This window comes from Arvicola amphibius, chromosome 9 (genome assembly GCF_903992535.2).
Source record: "Arvicola amphibius chromosome 9, mArvAmp1.2, whole genome shotgun sequence".
In the NCBI taxonomy this organism is placed as follows: domain Eukaryota; kingdom Metazoa; phylum Chordata; class Mammalia; order Rodentia; family Cricetidae; genus Arvicola; species Arvicola amphibius.
Genome location: NC_052055.2, coordinates 123,742,120 through 123,758,700, shown reverse-complemented (window position 1 = coordinate 123,758,700; position 16,581 = coordinate 123,742,120). Strand labels below are relative to the sequence as shown.

Below are 16,581 nucleotides of genomic sequence, written 5' to 3'. Positions count from 1 at the left end.
CCCCAATATCTGACTCCTGAGTTATTATTAATGATAGAACAATTTACACAAACAATTCACATAGCTGTGTAACCTGCTTGAGGAGGGGATTTCCTCCACCCAGATGGAGACAGTGACAGCAGACCAAGGAAAACATCCGTCCACAGTCAGCTCTGTGAGCCCTGAGCGCACTGGTTCCTCATAGGAGCCTGGGTGAGTCGGGGATAACCACTGACAGCCACCCCAGTGCGCATGTCCGCTCACACAGCTGCACCACTGCAGTCCCCTGCACAGCTCCCAGCAGCTCCACTCCACAGTCTCCTCTCCCTCAGGAGCTGCAGCTGGTTTAACCCTGAGAGGGAAGCGCTACATTGTGTCAGCTCCGTGAACCTGTAGCTTCTTGTGTTTCCTGAGCCTCATCAGCTTCTCCTGGCTCCAGCAGGGATGTTTCAGGCCAGAGGAAAATTCACATAATCACCTCCCTCTTCTACAGAAGCTCCCTTTGTTAACACAACCTCAGGTCAAGTGCTGGGGTGTCATGTGCAGCCCCAGGTCCCCTCACACTGAGGTTACAGTCACCTGAGCTTTCTCCTCATTAAGTCCCCCGAATTTCTCCCCTCATCTTCCGTCTTTTTTTTTTTTTTTTTTTTTTTTTTTTTTTTTTTTTTTTTTTGGTTTTTCGAGACAGGGTTTCCCTGTAGTTTCTAGAGCCTGTCCTGGAACTAGCTCTTGTAGACCAGGCTGGCCTCGAACTCAGAGATCCGCCTGCCTCTGCCTCCCGAGTGCTGGGATTAAAGGCGTGCACCACCACCGCCCGGCTTCATCTTCCGTCTTTGACATGCGATCTTATTTTATATGTATTCTTTATACATTCCTCATATACTTATTGTGTATGAATGATTGCTGTGGTCAGCACTGGAAGCCATCATCCCTCACAAGATAAAGATGGCAGCATCACAAAGGAGATTATCACTTTCTTGGTCGTCAGAAATTTCTGCTAAGGCTCCTGGAGCTCCTGACTCAAAGACAAAGCTAGAAAACTGCAGAGGCCTGAACCTGGGGCAGAGGATGAAGGAACTTCCATTTAAGGTGTTCCCACAATCTTTTTATTTTAATTTATGAATTTTGCATCTATGAGTTTTTTTTTTTTTTTTTTTTTTTTTTTGCTAGTAGTGTTTGCACCATGAATCTGCATGGTGTCCACAGGGGCATTGGATGTCATGGAACAGGAGTTATGAGCCAACAACGCACTGAGCTCCACTTGGGCACAGCCCTGTTCTCACTCAGCTCCCACAGCCTCATCCTGTCCCCCCAGATGCACACAGCACAGAACACAGATTCTGGGAGGTTCTCCAAGCTGCCATTTATTTCCTCCACAAACTCTATCTAAATCCTTTATTTTACTACCAATCAACCTTTGAGATCAAGGACATTAACAATCAAGTTCACGTTCAGATTCTTATTTTCAGGGGGGAAGTTGGGGCTGCAGCTCAGGAAAGCATGGAGGAGACAGGAGGAGATGTCCCCTCTTGTCTGCAGGAACAGGAAGGTTGGCTGTGGAAGGGAACAGGGCAGTGCAGGAACAGCGTCCTAGTGCGCAGGGTGGGCTGGGCTCCCCAGTTCTTCACACTGAGCCCGTAGGATCACAGGGAACACCAGACACTATTGCTGAGAGTGAACTGAGGGCTCTGGATGTCACAGGAGAGACCTGGACACATCGTCTGTCAGTCCATCCACACCAGGCAGCTGTCTTCACGCTACAGAACAAGAGTCGTGAACAATCACTGTGAAGACAGCATCCCAACCATCCACCACTCACTTAAACATGATTCTGAGAATTCCTGAAACCCAATCATGTCCAATTTGTTCCTCCCCAAATCAGTCCCAAGAGTTTCACCTTTACAGTCTGGGAGAGACACATCAGAGCTCTGGTCACTGTCCCTGTCTAGGGTAAAAATATATTTATTCATGGGAAGGTAAAAACTTGGCTCTAGAAGATTTGCTTGAGGAGCTATTATGTGTTACCAGAGCTCCCCAAACATGCCACTTCACCCCCACAGTCCTCAGGGACAATCCTGCCCTCTACTCTTACCTGAAGCCGGAACATAGCTGCCTCCTTTTCCACCTGTGAGAAGAAAAGCTGTGAGAGACCAGGGAAGTCCCTGACCCTAGGAAGTTTCCAGAACTGACAGCAGACCCATCTTAAAGTCAGGAGCAATGAGGGGTGTGGATGTGTTTCCCATTAATGAGGCAGAGACTCTTTTAACGGGCTGAGACAGAACTCAGACCCTGCCCTTTCCTACCTGTGTTTCTCCTCCTCTTCCTCACAACAGCCATCACAGCTCCAATGATAATCACAGCTCCAAGGAGAACCAGACCAGCAATGACAGCCATGATGGGGACCGTGGGCTGAGGAGGCTCTGGGAAGGGAAGGACAGGAAGGGAAAGTGAGGGTCATGACCCCAGCTCTCAGCCCTCACCCTGCTCAGGGACTGCAGAAGGCTCCAGCTTTCCCTGACCCCAGCTCTGCACCCACTCCCTCCTTACCCCATCTCAGGGTGAGGGGCTCAGGCAGCCCCTCATGGTACACATGGCATGTGTATTTGTGCTCCTCCCCAGAGGGCACCACCAGAGATGCCCACTTCTGGAAGGTTCCATCCCCAGAAGGTCTGGTCTCCACCAGCTCCATGTCCTGAGTCTGTTCCTCCTCTTCCCTCTGCCAGGTCAGGGTGATGAAGGCAGGGTAGAAGCCCATGGCCCAGCACCTCAGGGTGACGTCACCATTAGATCCAGGATGATGGGTCACATGTGCCTTTGGGGGATCTGTGTGGAAGATTTGTGAAATCCTACAATTAACAAGGTAAACTGAAATTTGCAAAGACAAAGTTAAATCAATGATGACACTGAACTATGTGTCTGTTTGAACACTTCTGTCATCACACTAGTGACCTGCAGGTGGAGCTGGTCCCCTCATCACAGAACTGCACAGTTTCCTGGGAGACCCAGAAGCTAAGAGGGAATCCACATGAGCCAGCAGGTCAACATGGTCTTCCTTATGTGATGTTCTATAGCATAAGTTATTTAGGAAAAAGATGAAGGAATGGAAAATTATTGATTTATATATGTGATTAAATTCATATAGGAATAAGAAATTAAGATGATCGGGCTACATGAAGGGTGCCACCAACTACTGCTGCCACCATTGGGGAACAAGCACCGTGTGCATCTTGCTGTCCAGTTTAACTGTGAATCCAAGTGAACAGCCATCACCAAACTGTGTCCCAATTGTGGTGAACATCTGACACTCAGCCAGAGATACTGACTCCCCAACCCCTGCCTGTGGGTGGGGGGACAAGATACCAGGTATTGTCACCCAGGATCCCTGAAGTGTGCTGTGGAGCCCAGTGCAGCACTCACTGGGACTCAGTGGTGCTCACAGGGTGTGTGGATCTTCCCTGTCACTCCAGTCTGGAGGTGCAGAAGACACTGTCTCTGAGGAAGTTCAGTTCCTAATTCACTAGGGCAACTCTGTAACTTGTTGCAGAGGGAGAGCAGGGGGCTCCGGATGGCTACTTCTGGCAGAAATAGACTAATCTCCCAGAAATCTTTCTCATTAAAGGGAACACTGACTTAACTTGTCTAATTATCCAGAGTGTCAGTCCCCCTGGAACCTGTGGAGACTGATAGACATGATAACACAGAGGAGGGAGAGAAGGAATACCGTCCTAGTGAGGAAGAAAAACTCACATAAAGCAAAATGAAAACAAGTAGAAAGAGAGAGAGAGAGAGAGAGAGAGAGAGAGAGAGAGAGAGAGAGAGAGGAAGAGAAGAAAATAAAAGAAAGAAAGAAAAAAGAAAAACCCCAAATTTAGTATTTGTTCAGGGCTCCCCGTAAGTTCCCAGGTGACCATTCTAGAAAGAGATAGAATTGGGGTGTGGCAGAGATGCAAACCTCACACACAGGAATCTGGGAGAATGTATTCTTTGGAAAGTTCTAGAAAGTGGGGTAGCACCCTAGGGTAGAGGAGTCCATGTCTCCCATCAGGTGAAGGAGACTCCGGTCCTGGTGTCAGGGCTGACACACTCAGATGACAGGACTCATGTCCACACACACTGGGTGTGGGCAGAGAACCCGGCCTGGGAGAGGCCATGGCTGACAGGGGCTGCAGACTGAAGGAGCCGCTGTTGGTGATGTCGGGATCCTCTCTCCTCCCTCCTGAGACAGATGTGGAGCTGTCCAGGGAGAAGGCTGAGCCCTGGGAGGTCAGTGCAGCCCCTGCCATGCTGGATCAGGAGACCCAGGGACCCTGTCTGCCCTCAGAGACAGGGGCATGACCCCAGTGAGGGTTTCCTCTCCCTCAGGACTGAGCCCAGCCCGAGGGCAGAGGGAGGAGTCGCCCGCGGCCCCGCACCTGAGCGCAGCAGCGCGTCCTTCCCGTTCTCCAGGTATCTGCGCAGCCACTGCACGCACTCGTCCTCCAGGTAGGCCTTGGTGATCTCTGCAGCACCATCCCGCTCCCACTTCCCCCGGGTGATCAGCGCCGCCGTGTCCGCCGCCGTCCACGTCTTCAGGTCCTCGTTCAAGGCGATGTAATCGCGGCCATCGTAGGCGAACTGTTCATACCCGCGGAGGAGGCGCCCGTCCGACCCCACCTCACAGCCGTACATCCGCTGGATGGTGTGAGAGCCTGCGGGGACCCGCGGTCAGCCCCGCCCACCTGTTCAGCACCGGGGTCACCCGCGGCCCCGCCCACCAGAGGTCAGCCCCGCCCACCAGAGGTCAGCCAGCCCAACAGCCCTGTCCCGAGGCCCCGCCCACCCGCCCCGCCCCCGTCACCCACGCCCGCGGCCCCGCCCACCCGCGGACTCTAAACCGAAAGGGAAACCGGGTCCGGTCCCCGCTCTCCTCCCGAACCTCGGACCTGGGACCCGGGGCGACTCCGGCCCGTGCGTGGGGACGCGGAGGGGTCGTGACCTCCGACCGCGGTCACTCACCGCCCTCGCTCTGGTTGTAGTAGCCGAGCAGGGTCCTCAGGTTCACTCGGTAATTCTGCTCGGTGTTCTTGATGATCCGTGTGTTCCTCTCCCAATACTCAGGCTCCACCTGCTCCATCCACGGCGCCCGCGGCTCGGCCTTCTGAGTCTCCGCGTCGCTGTCGTAGCGCACGAACTGCGTGTCGTCCACGTAGCCGACGGAGATGAACCGGGGCTCCCCGAGGCCGGGCCGGGACACGGCGGTGTAGAAATACCGCAGGGAGTGCGAGCCTGGGGGCGGCGCGCGGTGAGACCCCGACCCTGCTCCCGGGACCCCGGGCAGGAGCGCGGGCCGGGAGGGGAGCGGGGCGCGGGGCTCGGGACGCGGGTGGGGAAGGGGCGGGAGGGTCCGGCTGGGCCACGCGGGGACGCGGCTTCCCCGGTGCCGCCCCCGCCCTCCCCGCAGAGCCCGTTTCCCTCCCGACCCCGCACTCACCCGCGCGGGTCAGGGTCGGGGCCAGGGCGGCCGCCAGCAGCAGGAGCAGCGCGCGCGGGGCCATCGCCTCCATCTCCGATCCGGGGCGACTCTGAGTTCCGCGGTCTGCGTGGACTTTATAACCGGTGACCGCGGCGACGCTGGTTGGTTCCCCGGGATCCCGTCACCCAATGGGGGTGAGACCCGCCCGGTTGTCATCAGTGTCCGGGCAGAAGGACCTGACCCGGGTTAGGAGCTGGAGAAGTGAAACTGGGGACCGGGGAATCCCCAGCCCTGGGCTTCCCCACCCAGACCTCACCTGCCTGGGACTAAGACTGCCTGAGCCCTGCGCTGCGGGGTGGAGCGCTGTGTGTCATGGTCTCTGAGCCGCCTAAGGCCAACTGCTCCTCAGGTTAGTGAGGGTGAAACCTGAGAGCGTGAAGATTCCAGGTAAAATACACCCAGCACCTAAAATGGATGTTCATGGAAACAGGTGCTGTCGGAGTCCTGGAGGGTGCGGGGCTGCTGTGGACACCCGCATCGGAGGTGACTGGGGATTTTACAGCTCTGATTAAGCACTTGTGACACACCGTGTCCTATGTGACTCCCCCTGCAGGAAGCAGGCCCTGCTCACCTCTGATTTCACTTTCTACTTCAGGTATGTGTGGCTGCGATTTGAAGACATCAAGTAAAAAAATCCGGAGAAACAAAAAAATTAATAAATTTAGTTTTTCTCCACACTGCTGAACCATATGCAACCCAGAATCCCCAGTGTGTACTGTGCTGTGAGAATCTGTCCACACTGTACATGACTGAGGAACTCAGAAGCCAACTGTTATCAAGTCCAGTGTTCCACAAGCCTGTGACATTCATCTTCCTCATCTCATCGGCTCATAAAGTGAGAGCGAAGGTCAGAAAGAGGGAGAGGGAGGGGAGAAAGAGAGAGAGAGAGAGAGAAAGAGAGAGAGAGAGAGAGAGAGAGAGAGAGAGCGAGAGCCATATAGTATGTAACTTCTACCACACTATCATTTTATTCTGCTTTATATTTAGTTACTCTTAACTCTTACTTACTGTGGTTTATTCCCTAAAGCAACTGCACCATGGAAGTGTGTGGACACAGGGAAACGGAGTGTAGACAGGGTCAGTACCCTGCTGTATTTGGTCCCCACAGGGGTCTCTTCCCATGGAGAAGGGGTTCACTGTGCTCAGACAATGACCCAGGTCCACAGGGACAATCTCAGGACTATGGAATGGAGATCTGTGCAAAACACAAGCACCTGGAGCCACAGATGATCATCTGGGAAGAAACACTAGGAGTCTGAGTGTAAGCACCAGGCTGTGAAGACAGGATCCTGAGTGAAGAGGCAAAGTCTCTGTTTACAGGTGAGATCCTGATCATTGGTCCTTGTTGTAAGGAGGCTGCTTGTTTGTTTCTCAGCCACCCAGACTCCGGAAATAATCACACAGAAACCACATTATTTGCTATACTGTTTGGCCAATAGCTTAAGTATATTTCTGGCTAACTCTTATATCCTAAACTAACCCATCTCCATTAATCTGTGTATTGCCGTGTGACTTTGCCTTACTGGCAAAGTTTCAGTGTGTCTGTCTCTGGCGGCAGCTCCATGGTTTCTCCAAACTCTGCCTTTTTTCTCCCAGCATTCAGTTTAGTTTTCCCTGCCTAGCTAAGTTCTGCCTTGCTATAGGCCAAAGCAGTTTCTTTATTCATTAACCAATAAAAGCAACACATAAACAGAAGGATTTCCCACACCATTTCCCCTTTTCTATTGAAATAAAAGGGAAGGTTTTAACTTTAACATAGTTAAATTATACATAGCAAACAGTTATCAAACAAGAATTAAAGTTACAATATTTATATCTATTATATAAATCTTATATAAAATTATATAAATCTGCCGGGCGGTGGTGGCGCACGCCTTTAATCCCAGCACTCGGGAGGCAGAGGCAGGCGGATCTCTGTGAGTTCAAGGCCAGCCTGGTCTACAAGAGCTAGTTCCAGGACAGGCTCTAAAAAAGTTGCAGAGAAACCCTGTCTCGAAAAACCAAAAAAAAAAAAATTATATAAATCTATTATATATATCTTTTATAACTAAGGAAAACTATAACTATTTTTCAACTCCATTAAGGATATAATATTACGTAAGTAAACAGAAAGTGCATTGTAAGCAACTTCCCAAACTGTAGAATTGACAGAGACATCTCATGTCTGGAGGAGTCACCCAAAGTTCTTCTTTACCACTGTGGCACCCGTCTTCAGCCCACTGGCCCATAGTATCCGGCAGACTTTCCCATTAAGCAGGAAATTTCAGACAGTTTTGCCTGTTTATCAGTTTGTCACTTTCTTCAGAAATGTCTGGCAGACTCTTGCATGAAGCGGGTGTTAAGTTGGGAGTTTAGGCCCCAGCTCCTTGTATCTATCCTAGCCCCCTGACCCTGAGAATCCCAGAAGGCCAGGGAGGGGTCAGGACCACTCCCCAGGGTATTTAAATGAGCTCCCAAAGAGGAACAGATGGTCTCCTTTTCTCCCTCTGGGTGGTGGCCTTTACATGGCTTCCCGGTTCTCCCTAGGGGCCACCCAAGAGTGCAGAACTCCCATTAAACCCGGATATTTTTAAATTTGGCTTGTTTTGATTTGGCTTGATTGGGAATTTTGCGTAGGCAGAGAGCTCGCGTTAGGAAATATTCCTAACAGCAGGAACCCCGAAGGACTGTCACCTTCCTTAGGCAGCTTTAGCAGTCACTTTTCTGTGGGTCCTGCATGTCCAGTTCATACAGCATAGCATCAAGCAGTCCAGACAAGAGCAATCTCTTGCCCAAATGGCTAGCAAACTCCATACAGGGCCTCTTTGGTGCTAATCTTCCTCTTGAAGCTTTTGGTGCTTCCAAGTCCAGATGTGTCTCATTCTCATGAAAAGTTCTAAGCTGTGTAAACATTTAAATGCCATATTATGAAGGTCTCTGAAAGATTTGAAGAATACCCATCTAACTGAAATATATCTCTATATATTTAGAAAACCTAACTAACATGACTACAAGCTTGACTATTTTAGATGATTATCTACTGATGTATTTCTTAATTATACATTACATTTTAAATGAGCTGTACAAACACTATACCTTAACCAAGAGCAGCAATGTAACAAATTGACCTTAAATTTGTATCGATAGAGCAAGATCCATAGCACTGCAAAGTATCCATCTCCATAGCACATCCCCCTTTAAATGTAAACAAACATTTATAGACAATATTTGGGAATATGGGCATAGTTCTCTCAAAACTGCTTCCTGCATTTGTCCACTGCCAGCTGTGCCGACAGTCCCTGTGTGGATTTGGTAATGCGTGAGCGTCACCTAGGTGGTGCTGGTTTTGAGGGCATGAAGGGTCATGGAGAGCAGGTGAGGCTCCGCACTGTGAGAGGCCAGGGGAGGCGGTTTGGAAGGTGCAGCCTCTTGGCAGTTGAAGGCCCAGGACTGAAGGGCTCATGACAAGGATTTGAGGCCCCGTGAGACCCTGAGAGGCTCTGTTGGGGAAAGTGCAGCCCAGGTGTTTTGAAGCTGCCAGTACCATGGGAGATCACCAGGAACAGCAGCAGTGGAGCCGAAGGAGCCCAGAAGAGGAGCTGTGTGAGCTGCAGAGGGCAGAAATGGAGAAGGGACCACAGCCCTTCGCAGGGTCCAGAAGGTCGCGAGTGAGTCCCAGACATTCGACAGTGAGTTTTATACTGTTGAGTTTGGCTTTGCTTGGATTAGATTGAGACAGTGCCCAGCTTCTTCCCTCTTGAAGAAGGTATTCTCTCTCTCTCTCTCTCTCTCTCTCTCTCTCTCTCTCTCTCTCCTTTTTCAAGACAGAGTTTCTTGGTGTAACAGCCCTAGGTATTCTGGAACTAGCTCTGTAGACCAGGCTGGCCTTGAACTCACAGAGATACACCTGCCTCTACCTCCCAAGTACTAGGATTAAAGGCGTGCATCACCATCTGGTCTTCCTTTGATTTTTAAAGAATCCCATAGATGAAATGCTTGAACTTTTAAAAGAGATTTTGAATGTTTAAAGAGAATGGATATTCTAAAGAGACTGAACTTTATTATGTTTAGATTTGTAAAGTCTGGACTTTTAAAATTATTTGTGATTTTCATGTGAGATCTTGGGAAGGAATAAGAACGGGAGGGTTGTGGCTGAATAGTGATGGTTTGTGTGTCAGGTTGACAAGGGGTCAGTAGCACTGGCTGGTTTTGTTTGTCAGGTTGATATAAGCTAGAATCTTCAGAGAGGAAGGAGCCTCATTTTAGGAAATGCTTCCATGAGATCCAGGTGTAAGGCACATTCTTTTTTTTTTTTTTTTGGTGTTTTCGAGACAGAGTTTCTCTGTGGCTTTGGAGCCTGTCCTGGAACTAGCTCTTGTAGACCAGGCTGGCCTCGAACTCACAGAGATCCGCCTGCCTCTGCCTCCCGAGTGCTGGGATTAAAGGCGTGCGCCACCACCGCCCGGCTGTAAGGCACATTCTTAATTAGCAATTAGTAAGGGAGGACCCAATCCAAAGCGGCTAGGGACAGCCCTGGGCTGGTGGTCCTGGGTTCTCTAATAAAGCAGCCTGAGTCAGGAAACAGCTCCCCTCCATGACCTCTGCATCAGCTCCTGCCTCTGGGATCCTTTCCTGTTTGAGTTCCTGTCCTGACTTCAGGGCTGAACGGCAATGCTGAAGTGTGAGCCTAGTAAACCTTTTCCTCCCCAGCTTGTGTTTGGGCCATGGTGTTCATCACAGCAATAGAAACCCTGACTAAGACAGCACTCATACATAAAATGTAAATAAATAAACTTTAAAAAGAATTTCCTTTTTATTATGTTTTCAGTTTATTAATAATTGTGTTTCTTCAAGAGAGAGTTTGAAAAAAATAACTGTGAGACAAATTGAATTTGACTGTTTCTCTGTGGCCTGTGAGCTCATGTTTATGTTTAATGTAAAATGTCCAACAGTACTGTGTGCTATGTGAAAAGATGAAATCCCAATATCAGTACTTACAAATAAAGTTTTATTGTAACACCGTGGCGTTCACTGATTTGTATAGTACAAATGGCTGCCTTGTTACCAACAAGACAGCACTGAGTTGTAAGGATGTAAGTGGACAAGAATGTGTATTTGTTGTGACAGAAAAATTTAACTGTCCTGGACAAAGTAATTATTTTATTTAGTAATTCTACTGACCATTGTAGAGTAAAGCCTGGTGCTGAGGGAAAGCTGGATTCACGGTTGCACAGAGTAAGGTGTGGACAGCATCTGGACCAACGTCTCCTCCTACGGATGCTCAGGCTGGGCACAGTGTCCAGCCTTCCTCCCCATCAGTCCTTTCGGGAGCTGTGGGAGGGAGGGGGCTGCAGGGTGAGGGACAATGGAGGACAAGATGGAGGGGTGGGGAGGGTGGGTGGTGAGGGATGGAGAGAGGGAAGAGCTTTGTGGGGGTGGATGAGGAGTGGGTGGAGGTCGTCTGGGTCAGAATTAGGCTGTCTGTGTAGAAGAGGACGTGGGAGTGAGGAGAGGGAGAGGGGAGGCCTGGTCACACCTCTGCCAAAGCTGAGCAAAGTGTGTAGCAAGGAAATCAAGGGCAGGTGCCTAGTTGGCAGCTGGCCGCTGTGTCATACTTTGGCCACAAGGGGGCAGCAGAGGATGAGAAAATGCAGGTGAGACTTCTGAGTGGCACATATACTTACATACACAATAAAAACAAGCCCATATTAAGATTTATTTTTATTTCACTTATGTGTATGTGTGTATACCTTTGTGAGCCTATGCCTCGTGTGTACAGTTTCCAGCAGAGGCCCTGAGAGCATCGGATCCCTGGAGCTGGAGTTGTAGGTAATTGAGAACACCCAATGAGGGTTTTGGGAAGAATCCTCTGAAAGAGCACCCTGCCAGCTGAGCCTCTCCCCAGCACCTGGCCTAGCATTTAACACACCCTTGTGGGTAGGCCACTGAGGGGTCTTGCCAGACTCTGGTCCCACTGTGAGAGGCACTGTTCTTCCAAGATGTTTAGAACATGCACCACAGCTCACAAACCTGCACCATAGTGCAGAGATTATGCAAAAGAAATCCAGAAACACAAGAGAAGGGAGAACTTCAGTAGAAGTTCTAGTGAACCCCAGTCTCCACTTCCCCCCAGATCAGTGGAGTGTTCCCCACAGCGATGTCCCTGTCTGGAGGTCTCCTGTTGAGTTCACCTGGCTTTAGGAGCAGACCTAACTCCTGCAGGGTTTGTCTCTGTGATTCTGTGGCCCTGGGTAAGTTTCTACCTATTGCTAACCCTCCAAATATCACACCAAAAATCTATGGGAATGAAGAAGATGTTCAGGATGAAGTGACTGTGAGCACGGGTCTGGGAATTTGTGGTCACTTCTTCTGTGAGACCCTGTGGCTTTAGGGCCCAGGCTGCCCTGAATGCCAGGGCAGTTAAAAATTCCCTGCCTGGCTGCACAGGGCCTTACACTCCCTGCAGCTGAGGCTGACCTGGATTCTCCTCTCCTTCCTCTGTCTCTGCACTGAGTCCTGGGATTACAGCTGTACACACCTGGCCTTGGCTCTGGGTGTCAGCTGGCAGCAGCTCCAGCACTTGACAGCCATAAGATGCTCAGCTTCCAGCAGGAGTGACTGATTGACAGCAGCCACAGATAACATGCTGGTGTTAGAGCCCTGGGGAGGGTTCTGGGTGTTTGCATCCTCAGCTGCAGCCATGGTCAGTGTCAACTGTCACACATGCAGGGGTTGCAGCTCTGGTGTTTGCATCCTCAGCTGCAGCCATGGTCAGTGTCAACTGTCACACATGCAGGGGTTGCAGCTGTCGGGCCTAGAGTGCCAGGATCCTTGTATCTTTAAGGAAGATTTATTTTGCTTTATTTTTAATTATGTATATATTTTTGTGTCTGTGTGTTTATGTGTATTTGTGAGAGCAGGTACACGTGGAGGCCAAAAGAGGGGGCCAGATGCCCTGGAGCTGGAGCTGTGATCAGTTACAGAGCTGTGGATCCTCCACAAGAGCAGTGTGTGTCTCTTACCCACCGCACTGCCTCTCCAGCCCCAGGAGCCCTGACTCCAGAAGCTTGGAGGTGTCCAGATCTCATCTGGTGACTTGGGTCTGCAGTTTGTTTCTCATTATTGGCTCTTCAAGTGTCTGTCTTTCTTTTGAACAGTTTTCTGTTTACTGTCATCCTCCCTCTGCTTTAGCTGTCCCTCGGTGTCTGTCTCTGTCCTTGTGGTCTGCCCTGGGCACACCCTTTTGTCAGCCCCTTGTTACTTCTGCTGCTGTCGGGGTCTGTATTCATCAAGGTTCTCTAGGGAAACAGAACTTATAGACTGAGAGTTAGAGAAACAGAGAGAAGCAGAGTCAGAGAGACAGAGGGAAAGAGAAGAAGAGATGCAGAGAGAGACCTAGAGAGAAAGAGAGAGAGAGAGACACAGATAGGGGAAGGAAAGATATTTCTTTGAATGACTTACAGGCTGTGGTCCAGCTAATACAACCATAGCCGGCTATGAAGAAAAAACCCAAGAGTCCAGAAGTTGCTCAGTCCCCGAGGCTGGCTGTCCCAGCTGGTCTTCAGTACATGATGGAATCCCCTGGAGAAGTCGGCTCTATGCTGGTGGAGGGATGGACTTACTTGCAAGCGGAAAGCCAGCAGGCAAAGATCAGAAGCTTCCTTCTTCCCTGTCTTTACTTAGGTTTCCAGCATAAGGTGGGGTCCAGATTAGAGGTGGGTTTTTCCAACTCAATTGATTTGGGTTAAAGGTTTGTCTTCCCACCTCACGACCAAGATGAGACGTGATGGCACACACCCTTAATCCCAGAACTCTGGAAGGAGTCAGGCAGATCTCTGAGTTCAAGGCTAGCCTGGTCTATAGAGTGAATTCCAGAGCAGCCAGGGCTATGCAGAGAATCCTGTCTTGAGAAAGAAAACAAACAAAAACAAAGAAACAAACAAAAAAAAAATGAAGAGGACCTTCCTTCTTCAAATTAAGCAAAATCCCTTAGAGGTGTACCCTCAACGTTTTGGTTTTGCTTAATTCCAGATGTAGTCAAGTTGAGGAACAAAACTAGGCACCATAGAGTCCTTGCCAACAGACTGATGCAGACGTCATCACCGCTGCCTCCACTGCTGGTCCCCGTCTCCTCCTCATGCTACACATGACTGTGATCAAGAGCAGTGAGGAGAGACCACGTGAGAGGAGCCTGTATGTCCCAACTCGTAAACTTCTTTATGGGGCTGGAGAGACGGCTCAGTGGTTAGATGATGGAGGAGTGTCTATGTGTTAATTTCATTGGTTAATAAAGAAACTGCCTCGGCCCTTTAATAGGACAGAAAATTAGGTAGGCGGAGTAAACAGAACAGAATGCTGGGTAGAAGGCAGGGGGCAGACGCTTCAGGCAGTGGCCATAGTGAGTCGCCATGCCTCTCCTCTCTGAGGTGGACGCAGGTTAAGATCTCTCCTGGTAAGCGACCACCTCGAGGTGCTACACAGATTACTAAATATGGGTTAATTAGCCAATAAGAGACTGAAACTAATGGGCCAGGCAGTGTTTAAAAGAATACAGTTTCCATGTAATTATTTCGGGTGTAAAGCTAGCCTGGTGGCGGGACGCAGCCTGCCGCTCCATCTACAGTTAGGAATGCTTCCAGAGGACGTGGGGTTAGTTCCCAGCCCCACACAGGAGGACGTGGGGTCGGTTTCCAGCACCCACATAGCTGCTTACATTTTCAGCTTCTGATTCTGTGACAACCAGTCACACACGAGGCACACACGAGGCTCACAGGAGGCACACAGGAGGCACACAGGAGGCACACATGAGGCACACACGCACAAACATAAGAAGATATGAATGCATATTGTATAAAAGTAATGATTTAAGAAACCATTCTTCATCTAATATTGTGTGTATGCGTGCGCGGGTGTGAGAACTGGCGTGCCCGTGTCATGGCTCACACACGGGACTCATAGGATGGTGGAGTCAGTGCACTCTGACCTTAACATGGAGTCAGCGATGAAACTCAGGTTGTCAGGGTTGGTGGCTGGCGCTTTTATAATCTGCTAAATCAAATCCACCCCTTCTTTTGCTTTTCTTGTGATTTCTTTCTCTATTTCTTTCTTTTTCTTTTCTCTCTACAGGGCTGTCCTGGAACTCAATGTTTAGACCAGGCTGGACTCAGGCAGACAGAGGCCCATCTGCTGTGTCTGTGCTGGTGATAAAGTGTCTGCCACCTCACAGCCTCTCACCTTCTGAGACTGCATTCACACAGCTCAGGCTGGTTTTGAACTCTCTCTCAAGGATCAGCCTCAACAAAAACACTTTTTAGCAAGAAAGGGGCATGGGAATTGAAGAAATATAAGCAAAGAATTTGAAGATGAATAAAAATAATAAGAAAGAAAACATAGAAAGTGTTGGGAGGGCATTTCAGTTACTAAAATCCTGAAATTTTACCAGCTTTTTTAAAAATAGCTTTTATATTTGATATAAATGGGGGCGAGAAGGTAATAAAAGGCTTTATTAACATGATACAAAAGGATAATTCACACAGTCAATGGCTTCATCACTCTGCGACCTCAAATCATCAGCCTTCTGTTGTCTAGGAAGCAAAGGAGCTCTGGTCACTTACTCTGAAGACTTCCCTTCCCTAGGTGACCTCATAGTTACTGAAGAAGGAGCAGAAGCACATTTGCATATCCTGACCACCTGTCAGGATGGTATGTAACTATCTTAATTTCAAAAGAATCAGGCAATCACCTCCTGAGTTAGGTTGTGCAACTATGCCTGTCAAAAATCTCCAAACTCTCTGACCCTCAGACAAGGTGGAAATGGCCTGCATTTTCAGCCTCTGAAACTCTCTCTGTAGCTGAGGATGTCCCTGAGTTCCTGATCACCCGGCCTCTCCCTTCTGAGCGCCGAGAGGGCAGGCCTGCCTCACTCCACAGCCTCAGGATCACGTGTCCACCAGCACAGCCAGCTGTGGCTTCTGTACCAGTGCTTATGGTCACTGCAGCTGGATGTGACCACAGTGCCCTGGGAGAAGACACAGTGGACAAGCAGTCAGGCCTATTAGTGTCCACTCAGGCTGTCTGATCTGCTCCTGGTCATAGTCTCTCCTCCCCTCCCCCAGGGAAGGTATAGACTGGGGACCCAGGAGGAGATAAACTTATAACATCAAGGCACCTGGAGTCCAAAGTTCCTTGCAGGTTCCTGCTGAGTCTGCGCTGTGTGGAGTGGGAGTTGGGTGGGGCTGGGGATGACTGAGTCTGCGCTGTGTGGAGTGGGGTTGGGTGGGGCTGGGGATGACTGAAGGTGAGGATGCAAGGATTCTGCTCTAGCCTTGCTTCCTTTCTCTAAATCTGAAGTTGTTTTCGAGGGGCTGGGGAGACGGCTCTGTGGTTTAAAGAGCCCTTGTTGGCCCAGTGGTGGCCCAGAACCTTCTGTAACTCTAGGTCAAGCAGGTGGGGTGGGCGCAGGGAGGACAGGTTTCTGAAAGGCCTGCCTTCCCCTCACGTTAGTTCCTGGAGCTGGAACAGCGCCCGTGACATCTTCTCTGTCTGCAGTGTGACTGGGGTTGACTTAATTCTGTGAGTCCAGCCCAGCTCCTGATGCCCAGCAGAGATTCAGCCAGGATTCCTTTCCTCCCTTCTCTCACCCACAGCATTTCCTCACAATGTGTCAGCATCAGGTGTCAGTATTTCATATGCATTTTAATAAATAAAGCCTGAAGATCAGAGAATAAAACAGCCCCACTGGTCAGCCTGACAGACCAGGCAGTGGTAACACACACCTTTAGCTGCCATAGAAACAGGGTGGTGCATGCCTTTAATTCCAGTGGTGCACGTCTTATCTAAGCCCTAGAGAGGATTATAAAACAGGAGGAGACAGCTCTCAGTCTCAGTCCCATTCTGAGATTCCTGGGGCAGGATCACCATTCTCGAACTGAGGTCAAGGTAAGAGCAGAGTCTGACTGCTTTGCTTTTCAGATCTTCAGGTTGAACCCCAATTTCTCTCTCTGAGTTTTTATTAATAGTGCTTCACTCAGGAATCCCCCAGCAGGCAGGGTTGTTGGTGGCAGGGTGGTGGTGGAGTGGGTGGTGAGGTGAACTTTTACCTCTTCCTGACA

The 16,581-nt window shown here is 49.8% G+C and overlaps 1 protein-coding gene and 1 long non-coding RNA gene across 6 annotated transcripts in view; one reads left to right on the top strand and one right to left on the bottom strand.

Moving 5' to 3' along the window:
- LOC119822487 (H-2 class I histocompatibility antigen, L-D alpha chain-like) overlaps positions 1–16,581 on the bottom strand; it is a 741,986-nt gene that overhangs the window by 656,988 nt on the left and 68,417 nt on the right. Inside the window, exons 1-8 of one of the 5 annotated variants that reach the window (XM_038341855.1) lie at positions 5,450–5,601; positions 4,975–5,244; positions 4,392–4,667; positions 2,527–2,802; positions 2,283–2,399; positions 2,072–2,104; positions 1,877–1,924; positions 1,318–1,736 (exon numbers count right to left, since the gene is read on the bottom strand). In XM_038341855.1, the coding sequence (XP_038197783.1) occupies positions 1,732–1,736; positions 1,877–1,924; positions 2,072–2,104; positions 2,283–2,399; positions 2,527–2,802; positions 4,392–4,667; positions 4,975–5,244; positions 5,450–5,522 (1,098 nt within the window). In that variant the 5' untranslated portion in view covers positions 5,523–5,601 and the 3' untranslated portion in view covers positions 1,318–1,731. Of the gene's footprint in view, positions 1–1,317; positions 1,737–1,876; positions 1,925–2,071; positions 2,105–2,282; positions 2,400–2,526; positions 2,803–4,391; positions 4,668–4,974; positions 5,245–5,449; positions 5,624–16,581 lie in introns of those variants that run through there. The other 4 variants (XM_038341856.1, XM_038341860.1, XM_038341857.1 and 1 more) reach the window with 4 other exon arrangements.
- Positions 5,767–9,260, top strand: LOC119822532. Its single transcript, XR_005286803.1, has 3 exons — positions 5,767–5,840; positions 5,922–6,811; positions 8,989–9,260. It is a non-coding gene; the product is annotated as an uncharacterized LOC119822532 (long non-coding RNA).